Source organism: Populus euphratica, unplaced genomic scaffold, assembly GCF_000495115.2.
Source record: "Populus euphratica unplaced genomic scaffold, PopEup_1.0 scaffold118.1, whole genome shotgun sequence".
Lineage (NCBI taxonomy): Eukaryota > Viridiplantae > Streptophyta > Magnoliopsida > Malpighiales > Salicaceae > Populus > Populus euphratica.
The window spans coordinates 118,009-131,603 of record NW_011500007.1 but is presented as its reverse complement, the minus strand read 5'-3'; the positions used below and the strand labels follow the sequence as shown (position 1 = coordinate 131,603).

The window sequence follows — 13,595 nt, the reverse complement described above, 5'->3', positions numbered from 1 at the left end:
TATAATGTCTAAGAACTCATTATGATACCTTAAATATTAGAAAAGTTATATGTGGTTTAACTTAATATTTTAGTAACAAGTTTCTCAGTGTAATTATTATCTCTTCATTAACAATATTCTGATATAGATATTATAGCATGAGTTATGTTTACTCTATCAAATCATATTTGTTTTCAACACCATAATCATTAATTCTTTTAATAAGATTTGAAGCATTTTTCAAACCTTATTCCACTTGTATATGGATTTATAATCAATAATATTTTAGAATATATGAAAAAATTTCTCTAATTCATCTAGGGTGATGAATTATCTATTGATTACTTAAATATCTTTTAATAGTTAATAATATGCTCAATATATATTCAATTGGTACCCTTGAATAGGACAAAATGTAGCATAATCAAAGCATAACATTTTCTTTATAAAATAATTTAGTGCTTTCAGGTCTAAAGATCATTTATACAACTGTCATGCAAGTCTTTTCGTAGACACAAATATTGATCTCTCCATATAAAATTCTCATGCGAGTTAGTTCATATATATATATAATAGTTTCTAATTAATATCATATCTTAATATAACATTAATCAGAAATATTTAGGAATAATGCTTTGATGCAATAGAAATTTTATAATTATAACAACTTTGTAATTTTATTTACAAAATATTTTTGTTTTAAGAACTTTATTTTTACTCTAGATTTATTAAGTAAATATTTAATGAATATTAAAGATAAATAAGCTTTTATTTATCCTTAAATATATTTATATAAATAAAATTAATATTATATGTAATCAATCGATTAGCTAGATAATATATACATTAACACATGTAGCCATCAATATCAAAAACAATTCCAGCAAATTCTTACTTAAATCACATATGTTTATAAGATAGAAAAAATAATGGCCCAATTCATTGTATGCAAAACCAACGAATGCAATCTTCCTCTTGCTAGCGTGCATGGTGAAAGAATACAAGAAAGCTATAAAAAAAAATTAATAGATTTCAAGATATGGCTAAATTCAAGTGAAACATAAATGACTAAGCTAACTTATATTAAATCTCATGGACTCATTTTAACTCATGCATGTCAATGAACAAAATATGTTAGATTCATGGTTTAGGTTTCTTTAATATTCTTTAACTTTTTATTAAATAAATTATAAGAAAAACTTGTATTTTTTTTACATGAACAAAATATGTTAGATTCATGGTTTATGATAATGAGCCATGAACATCTCTTAACTAATTAATTTTATATATTGGACAACTATAATCGGCATGCAACATAATTAACCCAATGTATAGACCCTAGCTGTTCAACTTAATTGAAGGAGTAAATATTGTTTTTATCGTGTCCATGTTCCGAGTTAAATAATTTTTGTTAAAGAATAATTCCTAATAAAGTTTTAACCCTAACAGTGAGTGGATCCCAATATTAATTTGATTTTAAATACATCCATTAAATATATTTTAAAACAAAGTTCTAACAATCACCTATATAATCACCTATATGAATAGAAATTATCTAATAAGTATATAAGGATTCAAATATTCATAAAGAGAATGATTTGGTGGATAGATATATTAGGATAAATAGCTTTTGACTTTGAACCTTCTATAATGAAATATTATTAGATTTATTTGGCTAAATAATACACATGATATCTTAAATTATTCGTTTTTTATATATAAACTAAGATAATATTACTTATACTCTACCTAAAGATTTCTTTTTATTTCTATATTTATGTTTATTTTGTCACTAAACAATTTCTGGTTTCATGTGCTTTAAAAAAATTAACTCTTTTTTTGTAAATTCTTTAAATAATTGCATATTTATCACTCATGTATGTATGTGATATTTTATTAAGAATATTATATTATACTTCACTTGATATATTAAAATATAAAAATCAATAAAAACATACCTTGTTTTTTACCACACTACAACTAACATCTTTTTCGTCATAAAAATGGATAGAAGAATATTTTTGAGTGTTATTAAAATTGTTACATGGCTTTGTTTATTCTTTGAACCTAAATCCAAGGATCTTTAATATATTATGTAGGGTTACCATGATTATAATCTTTTATCTTTAAAGAATTTAGGCTTATTCCCCTTAATGAGTTTTATACAAACTGTTTTAACAAATCTTTTATTAACAGATCCACAATATTCTTTAACTTTACATAATCAATAAAATCTCATTCAAGAGTAAATAGTTAATAATATTATTTTTTCAATATATATATATATAGACTTATTATTATACATGTTACTTTGTTTCCTTCTTATTGTTTTTTATTGATGACTAATTATCACAGTGAACATAAATTGCTAGCATTGGTTTTGGTTAGTATAAAATATCCTCTAAAAAATTATAAAGTTACTAGATTTTCTCTTTATATTTTTTTAAACATATTTTCAACAATGTTATTGTCAAAAACTAGACTTTTTATCCTTAAAACTAAATTGTTGATCACTTGGTGAAAACAATCTTGTTATAAATATCCTTTTAGGTTTTTAACAATAATGCTTTTAAAGGATACATGCCAAAGAAATAAAGAAACTCAAAGTCTCTTTTCGAATGACTAGAACTTGCTCTAGAACGAAGGAAAAAAGGGCAAACAAAGTTGTGAAAAAGTAGTATAGAAGAAGGCTGGAGATCTGCTGCAAGGTTTATAGGAAAAAACCTTGAATCTCTTTTTTATGTCATTTTTGAAATCGAAACGTATGCAGAATTAATTCTATTATTTTTCTTTAGTTACCGTTATAAAAACAAAATTATCATGATAGTTTTTTTTCTTTAAAATATGATGTTTTATTTATAAATAAAGTTGTTCATGTTAAAAAAAAAAAGGTATCTACACTCATAATTTATTGACTAGATAAATAAATAAGCTAGCAAAAAATAATTTTTTATGAATAAAAAAGTTATTTTATAATAAAATCAAATTTAAGTTTAAAATAAATTGATAAAAAACATTCGGAGCTCGAGACAACTAACCCTAGACCTAAGGCCATTTGATTTATATTTGAAGATCAAATATAATGTCTAAGAACTCATTATGATACCTTAAATATTAGAAAAGTTATATGTGGTTTAACTTAATATTTTAGTAACAAGTTTCTCAGTGTAATTATTATCACTTCATTAACAATATTCTGATATAAATATTATAGCATGAGTTATGTTTACTCTATCAAATCATATTTGTTTTCAACACCATAATCATTAATTCTTTTAATAAGATTTGAAGCATTTTTCAAATCTTATTCCACTTGTATATGGATTTATAATCAATACTATTTTAGAATATATGAAAAAATTTCTCTAACTCATCTAGGGTGATGAATTATCTATTGATTACTTAAATATCTTTTAATAGTTAATAATATGCTCAATATATATTCAATTGGTACCCTTGAATAGGACAAAATGTAGCATAATCAAAGCATAACATTTTCTTTATAAAATAATTTAGTGCTTTCAGGTCTAAAGATCATTTATACAACTGTCATGCAAGTCTTTTCGTAGACACAAATATTGATCTCTCCATATGAAATTCTAATGTGAGTTAGTTCACACACACACACACACACATATATATATATATATATATATTAGTCTAATAGTTTCTAATTAATATCATATCTTAATATAACACTAATCAGAAATATTTAGGAATAATGTTTTGATGCAATAGAAATTTTATAATTATAACAACTTTGTAATTTTATTTACAAAATATTTTTGTTTCAAGAACTTTATTTTTACTCTAGATTTATTAAGTAAATATTTAATGAATATTAAAGATAAATAAGCTTTTATTTATCCTTAAATATATTTATATAAATAAAATTAATATTATATGTAATCAATCGATTAGCTAGATAATATATACATTAACACATGTAGCCATCAATATCAAAAACAATTCCAGCAAGTTCTTACTTAAATCACATATGTTTATAAGATAGAAAAAATAATAGCCCAATTCATTGTATGCAAAACCAACGAATGCAATCTTCCTCTTGCTAGCGTGCATGGTGAAAGAATACAAGAAAGCTATAAAAAAAAATTAATAGATTTCAAGATATGGCTAAATTCAAGTGAAACATAAATGACTAAGCTAACTTATATTAAATCTCATGGACTCATTTTAACTCATGCATGTCAATGAACAAAATATGTTAGATTCATGGTTTAGGTTTCTTTAATATTCTTTAACTTTTTATTAAATAAATTATAAGAAAAACTTGTATTTTTTTTACCGTGAGATAGAAAGTTTTGAATTTCACAAAACATATCATCCAAGGGTTTTTATAAATAAATTTTTTATTTATTTAATTTTTTCTATTTATGTTAATGTTTTATATTAAAAAAAATTATTGCATAATAGTTATAAACCGTGAAATGAGTGGAAACTTATTTTTAGTATAACTTCAAGTATAATTATTAATCATGTTTTAAAACAAATTTCTAACAAATTGAACAGTATTGTTTAAGAAATGGTTGGGGAGACTTGGTTCTTAGATATGGAAACTAGATTGATTGTGCATAACTCTAGTGATTATTTGAGAGATGTTTGACTTGTCTATTGTGCTAAATTATTGACATGTTTTTTAATGTGTGAACACTAAAACAAGGTTATTATTTTGTAGAGTTTGTTTGGGAGTGTGGTTATGATTGTTTTTCAAAGTGTTTTTCACTCAGAAAAGCATGCCAGTAATATTTTTTATTTTTAAAATCAGCACATCAAAATGATTTAGAAATATTAAAAACATATTAATTTAAAATAAAAAAATTCAAAAATTTTCAAAAATTCTTTTAAAAAGCACTCTCAAACAGGTTCTTAAGAATGTTTGGGATAGATGCAGTAAGGTGTGATTTGCTTTTCTAATGGAATCCTCGTAAAAAGTATGAAAAACTTGTTTTTGATGATAGTTTTTTAGATATTAAATGAGTTATACATTAAAAAAAATATTTTTATGTACCAATTATATATTGAATTGTTATGAAATATTTTAGAAAGTAAAAATAAAAAGTTATCTAATGATACTTTGTATTGTTGTAGTTTTTTATTTTATCCTAGATCTCATATATAATTATGTTTCAAATCTTGATTTAATAGAAGTTAAAATATTTTTTTTTTATTTTACAAGAAAAATTCATCTTATAAACACTTTAACTGAGCACAATCTTTAAACTTATTTTTCTAGAATTAAAACAAAAATGTTTTTCGCAACGTATTTCTTTTTAAACTATAATAGAAAAAAATACCATAATAACAAAATTACAATAACTAAGCCATAAAAGATGAAGACATCATCATGACGCAAACCTGTCTTCAACTTAAACTAATAAAACATAAGATAAAGATGATTAATTGCAGCCACATGTCAATTTTCTCACGTGTTCAAATGACCAGCAAAAGTCTACAGTAATTGATTAAATTTAGGACAAATGAAGATTTCATGCATCATTTGGAGTCAAATTTCCTCCTCCATATTGATAGCAAAATGTCAATTTTCTCACAGGAAAGTAAATGTAATTATCGCATGGTCATGCTTTCAATTATAGGGCAAATTTACTGAAAATGAAACATAAGTCTGAAAATATTGGGGGCAAACTAGAGATTATCTCATAAAATACATCCGTCCAATAGTAGAGAACTAGTTTCCTAGCTCGTGGTAGCTGCAAGTTTGATAAACAATTTTGAACCTAAAAGAACTGTTAAGGCAACGGGGGAATTATTTAACATTATCCAATATCAAGGGTTAATTTAAAAAAGAAATTATTCAACTCATAATCTAACTCAGGTTTCAAGTTAATTCATGTGATAATTATTTTTGCATAACTTAATTAATTATCTTGACAACTTCAAAATGAATATGTAAAACCAATAAAATATATGATTTGGTTTTAAAAAAATCTAATATAACATCTTTATTTTAATATTAAAATGCTAATATATTAGATTTACAAGAACTCGTGGCTCAACCCGTTAAATTTACAACCATCATGAATTTCATTAAGTTTAACAATTTTATTTTTTAAAAAAAATATTATTTACTAAATGATATGATAATAACTGCATCATGGATTTCATTAAGTTTAACAATTTTATTTTAAAAAAAATATATTATTTACTAAATGATATGATAATAAAAATAGACGTTCATAAAATTAAATATCAACTAAATATCAAAATATTTATTTGAGATTGTGATAATCACTTAAAAAAATAAAACAAATTACACCAAAAAAGACTCCATTGAAAGAAAAAAAGATTTCAAAGATGGAATTTTTTAAAAAAATCATATTGTTATTAAATCGGATTTAATGAGTCGAACTTCAAATATTTTGATCCAACTCTTTATCTAGCCTGATTTTAAAATTAACTCAAATAAGAATGATTTTAAATGATTCAGTTGACTGAACATGTTCAAAGACAATTTAAATAACTAGTAAAAGCTTAGTTTAACTTTTTTTAAAAAATTTAAAAATGATATTTTTTTTAATATTAAGACAGGACATGTTAAATCAACTCATATTTCACGACTTAATTCTCAAAAAACATAATCTAGATCATGGATTATAGTAGGTTTGAAAGCTTTGTTTTTTAAAATTATTTTTTATTTAATAATTTGATAACAAAAATTGATACTTGCAAAAATAAACATCAACTAAATAATAAAATATTTGTTTAAAATTACAATAACTTTATAGAAAATAAATTAAAATAAATTATGATAATAAATTGAAAATTAATAAAATATTGACTAATAAATTAGATTAATCTTGTTGAAGACCATCATGCAATTTTATCAAAAATATATTTTTAACACATACATAAAATATAATATCAACTTCAATCTAAAGAATAGATTGTAAAATCATAAAGAATTTTTTTGCTGGCCATTAAAGAATTAATTCAAATCAGTACTGTAATCCATTTAAATATTTGATGATTCTAATTAAATTTTAATTATAATACATGTGATTAAATGAATGAATAGACAAAAGGAAATTAAAACAAGATCATATATTGACAAAGATAGACAGGCATACAACTTGGTTTTTTATCTGCTAAACAAAGGCAAGTGGACATGAGAATCATTGCTGCTGTCAGTTGCCCGTGAAGAACAACAAACACCCAAGAATTGGCAGCAAAACCATAAATTTATCACGCAAGCAAGAAGCTTTGGTACTCCAAATTTTTGTGGATCCTGCTAGGAAGATATCTTAAACCAAGGCCTTTGATCATCTGATGAGATGATCACAGCCATTCATCATTAAGTTTCCCTTTTCAAGAGTCAATTTTATAAATTTCACAGTAAAATCCTAGGTCTCTCTCACCTGCATAGAGAGCATGTCGAAGGTGGAAGTTGTATGCGACGCAGTGATGGTTTATTGAGGAACACTGGAAAGACTTGGAGAAAGAGACGCTGACTGGGTGCGGTATATATATTCCATTTACTAGACTCGCTAACACGCGTTTACTGAACAAGAAATACTAACCATTAATGATTGCTGCTGGCCTGCTACTATTACGCTCTTCCGTCGCTCCAAAAACGCTTGCTTAGAACATATGCAGGAGACTCTCGTATCTGAAAAAAGCAACGCATTTGACAAAAAAATAAAGGCGTCCATTGCTTAAAGGGCCAGCACAAGCTAAAACAAAACCACACGATTCTCATGCCTCAGTGCAACAATTCTTCAGGTTCGGATTTCCATCTCATTTGGATACACTGACCAAATGAAGAATGACGAAAAGATGCGCTAAAGTTCCACAAGTGCATATATTCCATAGTATTTTACACAAATCTCATGCATATACGACGTTACATGGTCAATATGCTAAATACACACGCAGAAATACTAACATAACAATCCACACCAGGCATAACAACGCAAACCTAGTTTGCTTATTTAGACTACTTCCAAAATCCACACCCACATAATAGATGACAACTAACAAGCCAAACTACCATATGCTTATCTGCGAACCAGATAAGGTCACTGGCCCGATCACCAAAGCCCAATTCTCAATGCAGAACTAGGCAATCCTGATTCCCAATAACCATGGCTTGATGGGAGATTTCATTACTAGCATTCACTTCTTCAACAAGTTGATGTTCCACATTTACATCCTCCAGCAAGTTCTCAGAATCAGTTCCATCGACACAACTACGGTAGAAAATGGCTTCAAAGATGAGAGCAGTCACTTCTTGGAATCTCTCTTCAGAGAGAGAAACCTCTGCAAGAAGCCTCCAAGCATTCTCTTCTGATGCCTCCTCATAGTCTTTTTTCCTCTTCAACACCATATGACCACTAATTTCCCACACGGCAGGGTTCACCTGGGTATCAAGAAGCTCAGGACTCACTTCCCCTAGAGCTTGTTTCTCAGCATAGCACTGTTCATCCATTAGACAATATTAAAGAACAGAAGACTGTAATCTACGCAGTTAACATATCAAGGAGCAAACAAGTCATCTCTATGTTGCTCCCATGTTCATTACCTGTGGAAGGAGAAAGATACGGTTTCCACAATCAGCAATGAGCACATTGTAAGGTATGTTGTTTTCTTGAAGGCAAATGCAGGCATCCGAGACAACATTTGATAAATCTAGCAAAGCATTTCCACCTTCAAAGACTAGGCCTCTCACAGGATAATTCACAAGCTCAGAGATTTTCACGCCACCATCCGATGCAGTTATCTCCTTGGTGGGTGCCTTCTCAATTGGAAATGGCACAGCCAAGTAGTAAGCCTGTCCCATGGAAATTATCAAATTGCCTTTTCATTATCAAAAGATTCACCTACTACTTGTAAGGGATATGAATATTCAAGTCAAAAAGTATAGAGCTATTAGGATAGTAACCTGAAAGTGAAGGTGGTTAATGGTTGCAAAAGCACCCAAGCTATTGTAACCCAGTCGGAAGTATGGATTCCCAGCTTCAGCTGCCATGTAAATTGCAAGCATGAAGCTATCACGATCAATCCTCTGTGGCAAGCAGTCCAGAACCCGTGGGATTAACAGCACATGCCCATATTCAATAGGGCTCACCTGTTAAATTGACACAGCAAAAGCAAGTAACCACCATCATACAGCTCTACTCAAGTACCACAATCAATAAGGCAGGAAAAGTGATTTATTACAAGAACAAGCGACCTACATTGATGGCGACCATGCTTGGAGAATTCTCAGGATCAATAGGTGCATCTGGGAAGAACTGAACTTCCCCATCTTCACTTGCTCCAAACTGGAAGAGCACCTCTTCTTGGCCAACTTTAGTGAAGTTAAATTTGTTTCTGTCAAAAGGCTGAAGAACCTTATCGACACGGAATTCAGTTGGCCTCTTCTTCAAGTGGCGGCCCTCATTCAGCTGAGCAATAAAACCATGCTGACCCGGTATCACCTAAAACAACATCACCAAATATTTTGGCATAAATCTCATATCCGATTACGTAAATACTAGAATATTATTATAATTGACTCAGTTTCAGGGTGTTTGGAATTGTGTTGCAAGGTGCTTTTCATTTAAAAATACATCAAAATGAATCATCACATCAAAACCATCATAGAACACCAAAAAATAATCAATTTAATGCTTTTTAAAGCCAAAAAAACTTTTAAAAACACTTAAAAACAGAAGCAGAAGCTGTGCCAAACCACCCATATCACAACCAAATAATAATAATAAGAAGAAGAAGAAGAAGAGAAAAGACCTTGGTTTCACAGGCAGTAACATCATAGCGAAAGAGCCCTCTCTGCATACGTTCCTCCCACTAAAAATTCAAACAGGTACAAATGTAAACTGATACTGATAACTCAACTGCGAAAAGAAGAATAAATAAATAAATTTCAATTCGCAAGACTTGTGTTGGTTAAGTAATTATACCTCCCCAAGAAGAAGCGAGTCGAGGAATGCAACTGGAGGCTCGCCCTTGTCATACTCAAACACATCCACACCCTTCTTCTCAGAGACAATACTGTCCACTTTCTTGAAAGCATATAAAGGAAGGCATGCGTCTACCCAAATGTTTAGTAACCATAAATCAAACCAGTTAACTCCAGCAACGCCTCAATTAAATATTAAAAAAGAAAAGAAAAGAAAAGCAAGTACCTTGAAGACAACAATTTTGAAGGCAATTGCGGCCGCAGCCCCCTCCGCGGCGAGAACCCTCATCACCGTCCTCTTTCTGGTAATTGGAAACAACAGTAGGAACCCTCTTGATCTTTAGCATCATCTTGTTCGCTTATTCGAGATCTAATACTTTTACTTATTTGCAGACTGGCTTTTTATTTTAGATTTAATATTAATAATAACAATAATAATAATAACAACAACAATTAACAACAACAACAACAACAGCACTAAACTACTACTAAACAGAAGAAGAAGAAACCGCCACCAGCTAGAAAGAGGAGATCAGAAGGGCTACCGCCTTCGGAGGGCAAAGCACCACGTCCACCGTGCGGCGAAGGGTTGCTGCTCTCTATTAGACAGCCCTTACGTCGAACAGCCCGGACATGAATTTGGGGCCGAGTTACTCCGTGTATAGCCGTGATGTCTACAACTTGTCTACCCTGGGATTTTAACCCTTATTCTTGTACTCTTTAGATTTTTTTTCCAGATCACAAGAAATAAAGAAAAAACAAGAATCACTGGGCTGCAGCCGCCGCAGCCGCCGCCGGTGAAATGGGAATAGAAGTTTATGAGCAGCGAGAGGAGAGGTGCTGGATTTTGATGAGAGCAAGAGATAAAAAAAAAAAATAGATGGGATATTATATAGATAAGAGAGAAGGGGGAACTGTGGTTATGGTTTTGCTGTGAATTGGGGTTTGGTTGTGAGAGTTTTTCTTTACTCTTTCTTGGTGAGGAGGGCACAAGCTAATGGTTGATGAAAGAACGGTGCGCGTGTTTGGCATTTAGGATAGCCTGTAGGTGTGTGGTGGTCGTTGTGTTGTGGCATGTAAGAATATACCAATGAAAATGCTATGTTTATACATTAATATATATAAAATTACGTAAATTGTATAAATAGCAATACAGGAGTTTTTTAGGAAAATTATTTTTTCTTTTTTCTTTTCTGTTATGAATTTTTTTTTTATTTGAAGGGAATTTTTTAGTTTATTTTTTTATTTTTGGTATTATTATAGTTTTCTAACCTTTTCCTCTTTACATAATTGTAATAGAAATTTTGGTAAGTGAAGACATAAATTAATAAAATTAGATATTTTGATAGTCTTTTTGTATTTATGGTATTTTTTTATTATTTTTTAAGAGTTTTGACATATAAAAAATTTATTTATTCTTCGTTTTCATCAATTTTAATTGTATCATAACACAGCAATCCTTGATGGATATTTTATTTTATTATAGAACAATCATGGCTAGAAAAAAACCTAACAAAAAATAACACATGAATGTTTTTACTTATGGAATAACCTTCTCATACTCTCACATACAAGTATATTTTATTCTATAACCTCTTCGAGCAATGATTTTTTTACAATACAAAACCAAGCAAAATAACCTCCTTAGTTGTTATTATTCGAAATTCTAATGGTGCAACTCATAAAGAAATAGCCCATTGTGTTAGGTAACATTTGGTTATTATCCTAAGACAGGTAAAAAATACAGAAACATTGAAAACAATGGAAACAAGATAAAAATAGGAGACAAAGATAGAATTTAAGTTGGTAGTAATGTACAAAACAATGTGACTAACTTTGTATTTTATTTGGTTAAAGGTGAATAAAACATAATAAAATATGAAAAAAATATTTTACCTTTAATATGTATTATGATAAAACTTACACATTAAAATAAATAGATATGTTTTTATTTTAGTCTATATTAAGTATTGAGAAACTCGTGATAATATAATAATTCTAATTATAAAATCAGGGCTGGTCCAGGACCCGAGCAACCCAGAGCTTGGAATAGTTTGGGTTTAAAAAACTAGAAAAAGAATTGATCCAACTTAACCTAATAAAAATATTGATTTAACCTACGATCATAATTATAAAAATCAAACCAAAGATTGACCTTATGCAAGGTTCGAGTAAAAAATTCAGGAGGGTCAATAAAAAATAAATATAAAAAAATTAATCAAAATGATATCGTTCTGATCATTTTAAAAATAAAAAAACAAAGTCAATAAATAAATATAAAAAAATTGATCAAAATAATATCGTTTTGATTATTTTAAAAATAAAAAAACAAAGTCAATAAATTAAGGATCGAGTTTTACCCTATGATGATTGGGTCATAAGTTGACCCAATTTGACAGATTAAAGCCTTAGCCTATTTTTTTCTTCAATCCCAGATGTTCTAGGATCTAGATCATTTAGGTCTTGAGTCAACCTACTCACCAGTCTATATTTTAAAATTATACTCATGACCTAGGGTAAAAATCCGAGTTGACTTTTTTTGAAAAAAATAAGTCAAAATAATATCATTTTGATCCTTTTAAAAAAATAATTGGGGTTAATATGAGATTATCATTTTTACTTGTGACTTAAGAATAATAATTTTTATTTGTCTTGGTAATACAATTTTGAAATTAATAGTTTTTTATATGAATAGTTTAGAAAAAAAAGTAATAAATATTGCATCTAAATATATGTCTTCTCTGCGCCTTTTATTTTAGAAGTATAAAATACATTTCAAAATTGTTCTTGTGGTAAATTTACTTTTTATATATATGTCTTTGTCTTTTCAATCAAATATCTTTTTGTTCCCATTATTTTATCTCTCTCCTGTCATGTGATGATATCCAAATGTTACCTTAAAAATCCATAAAGAGGTAGTGTGCATAAAAATATTATGTTAGGGATTTATAATGGTGTGCAAAAAAATATTATGTTAGGGATTTATGATGGAATGACTAATAAAAAAATATTAGAGACCCATGACGAAGGTTTACACATAAAATAATATTTTTGGTGAATTATGGTTTTTAATTGAATATTGGATTTGTAGATAAGTTTTTTTAACCCGGAAAGATTGATATAGTATTTTTTTAGAAAAATAAATATTTTTCTATTTTTTATTAATATGCCTTTCTAGTTTTTTTTTTATTGGAAGGGATTATCCTTCCTAGTTTTTTTATTTAGTATAATTATATTTTTTTTATATGTAAATAGTTATAATAATCTTTTAACAAGTGAAGATATAAATTTAAAAAAAAATAAGAGTTTTTCTATAATGTTTTAAATTTTTTAAAATTTTCGCAAGTAACAAATCTCTTTACCATACCCTCGTGTCTAGCTCAAAAGCCCCGGATGCCTCCTTCACCCCTTCCCGGAAGCCAAAGCGCGGGGCTTGGAATGTTGTTTCGTGGTACTCCCGGTCCCCATTGGCCTGGTCGGGGAGGGACCACTCAGTGTGGTAGGTGCATTACCACGCAATTCCTGTCTCCCCCGTTTGTCTACGAAATGTATAACCTGGTAAATTCAGACATGCAAACAAACACATCAACAGCAGGAAGAACATACATGTAATCAAGGCATATGATTAATTAAGCAGAGAAAATGAAGGTGATGAGCAGATAATGGGATACTAACAAAG

General features: G+C 28.6%; 1 protein-coding gene across 1 annotated transcript; it reads right to left on the bottom strand.

The window, feature by feature from the left end:
• Positions 1-7,719: 7,719 nt before the first annotated feature.
• On the bottom strand, positions 7,720-10,917 carry VTC5 (GDP-L-galactose phosphorylase VITAMIN C DEFECTIVE 5 (VTC5)). The gene is made up of 7 exons (XM_011048410.1): positions 10,143-10,917; positions 9,918-10,048; positions 9,745-9,804; positions 9,192-9,434; positions 8,897-9,082; positions 8,537-8,785; positions 7,720-8,431 (listed from the first exon to the last, which is right to left on the bottom strand). The coding sequence occupies exons 1-7, from the start codon at positions 10,264-10,266 to the stop codon at positions 8,063-8,065; spliced, it is 1,362 nt and encodes a 453-aa protein (XP_011046712.1). The 5' UTR covers positions 10,267-10,917; the 3' UTR covers positions 7,720-8,062.
• Positions 10,918-13,595: the final 2,678 nt, after the last annotated feature.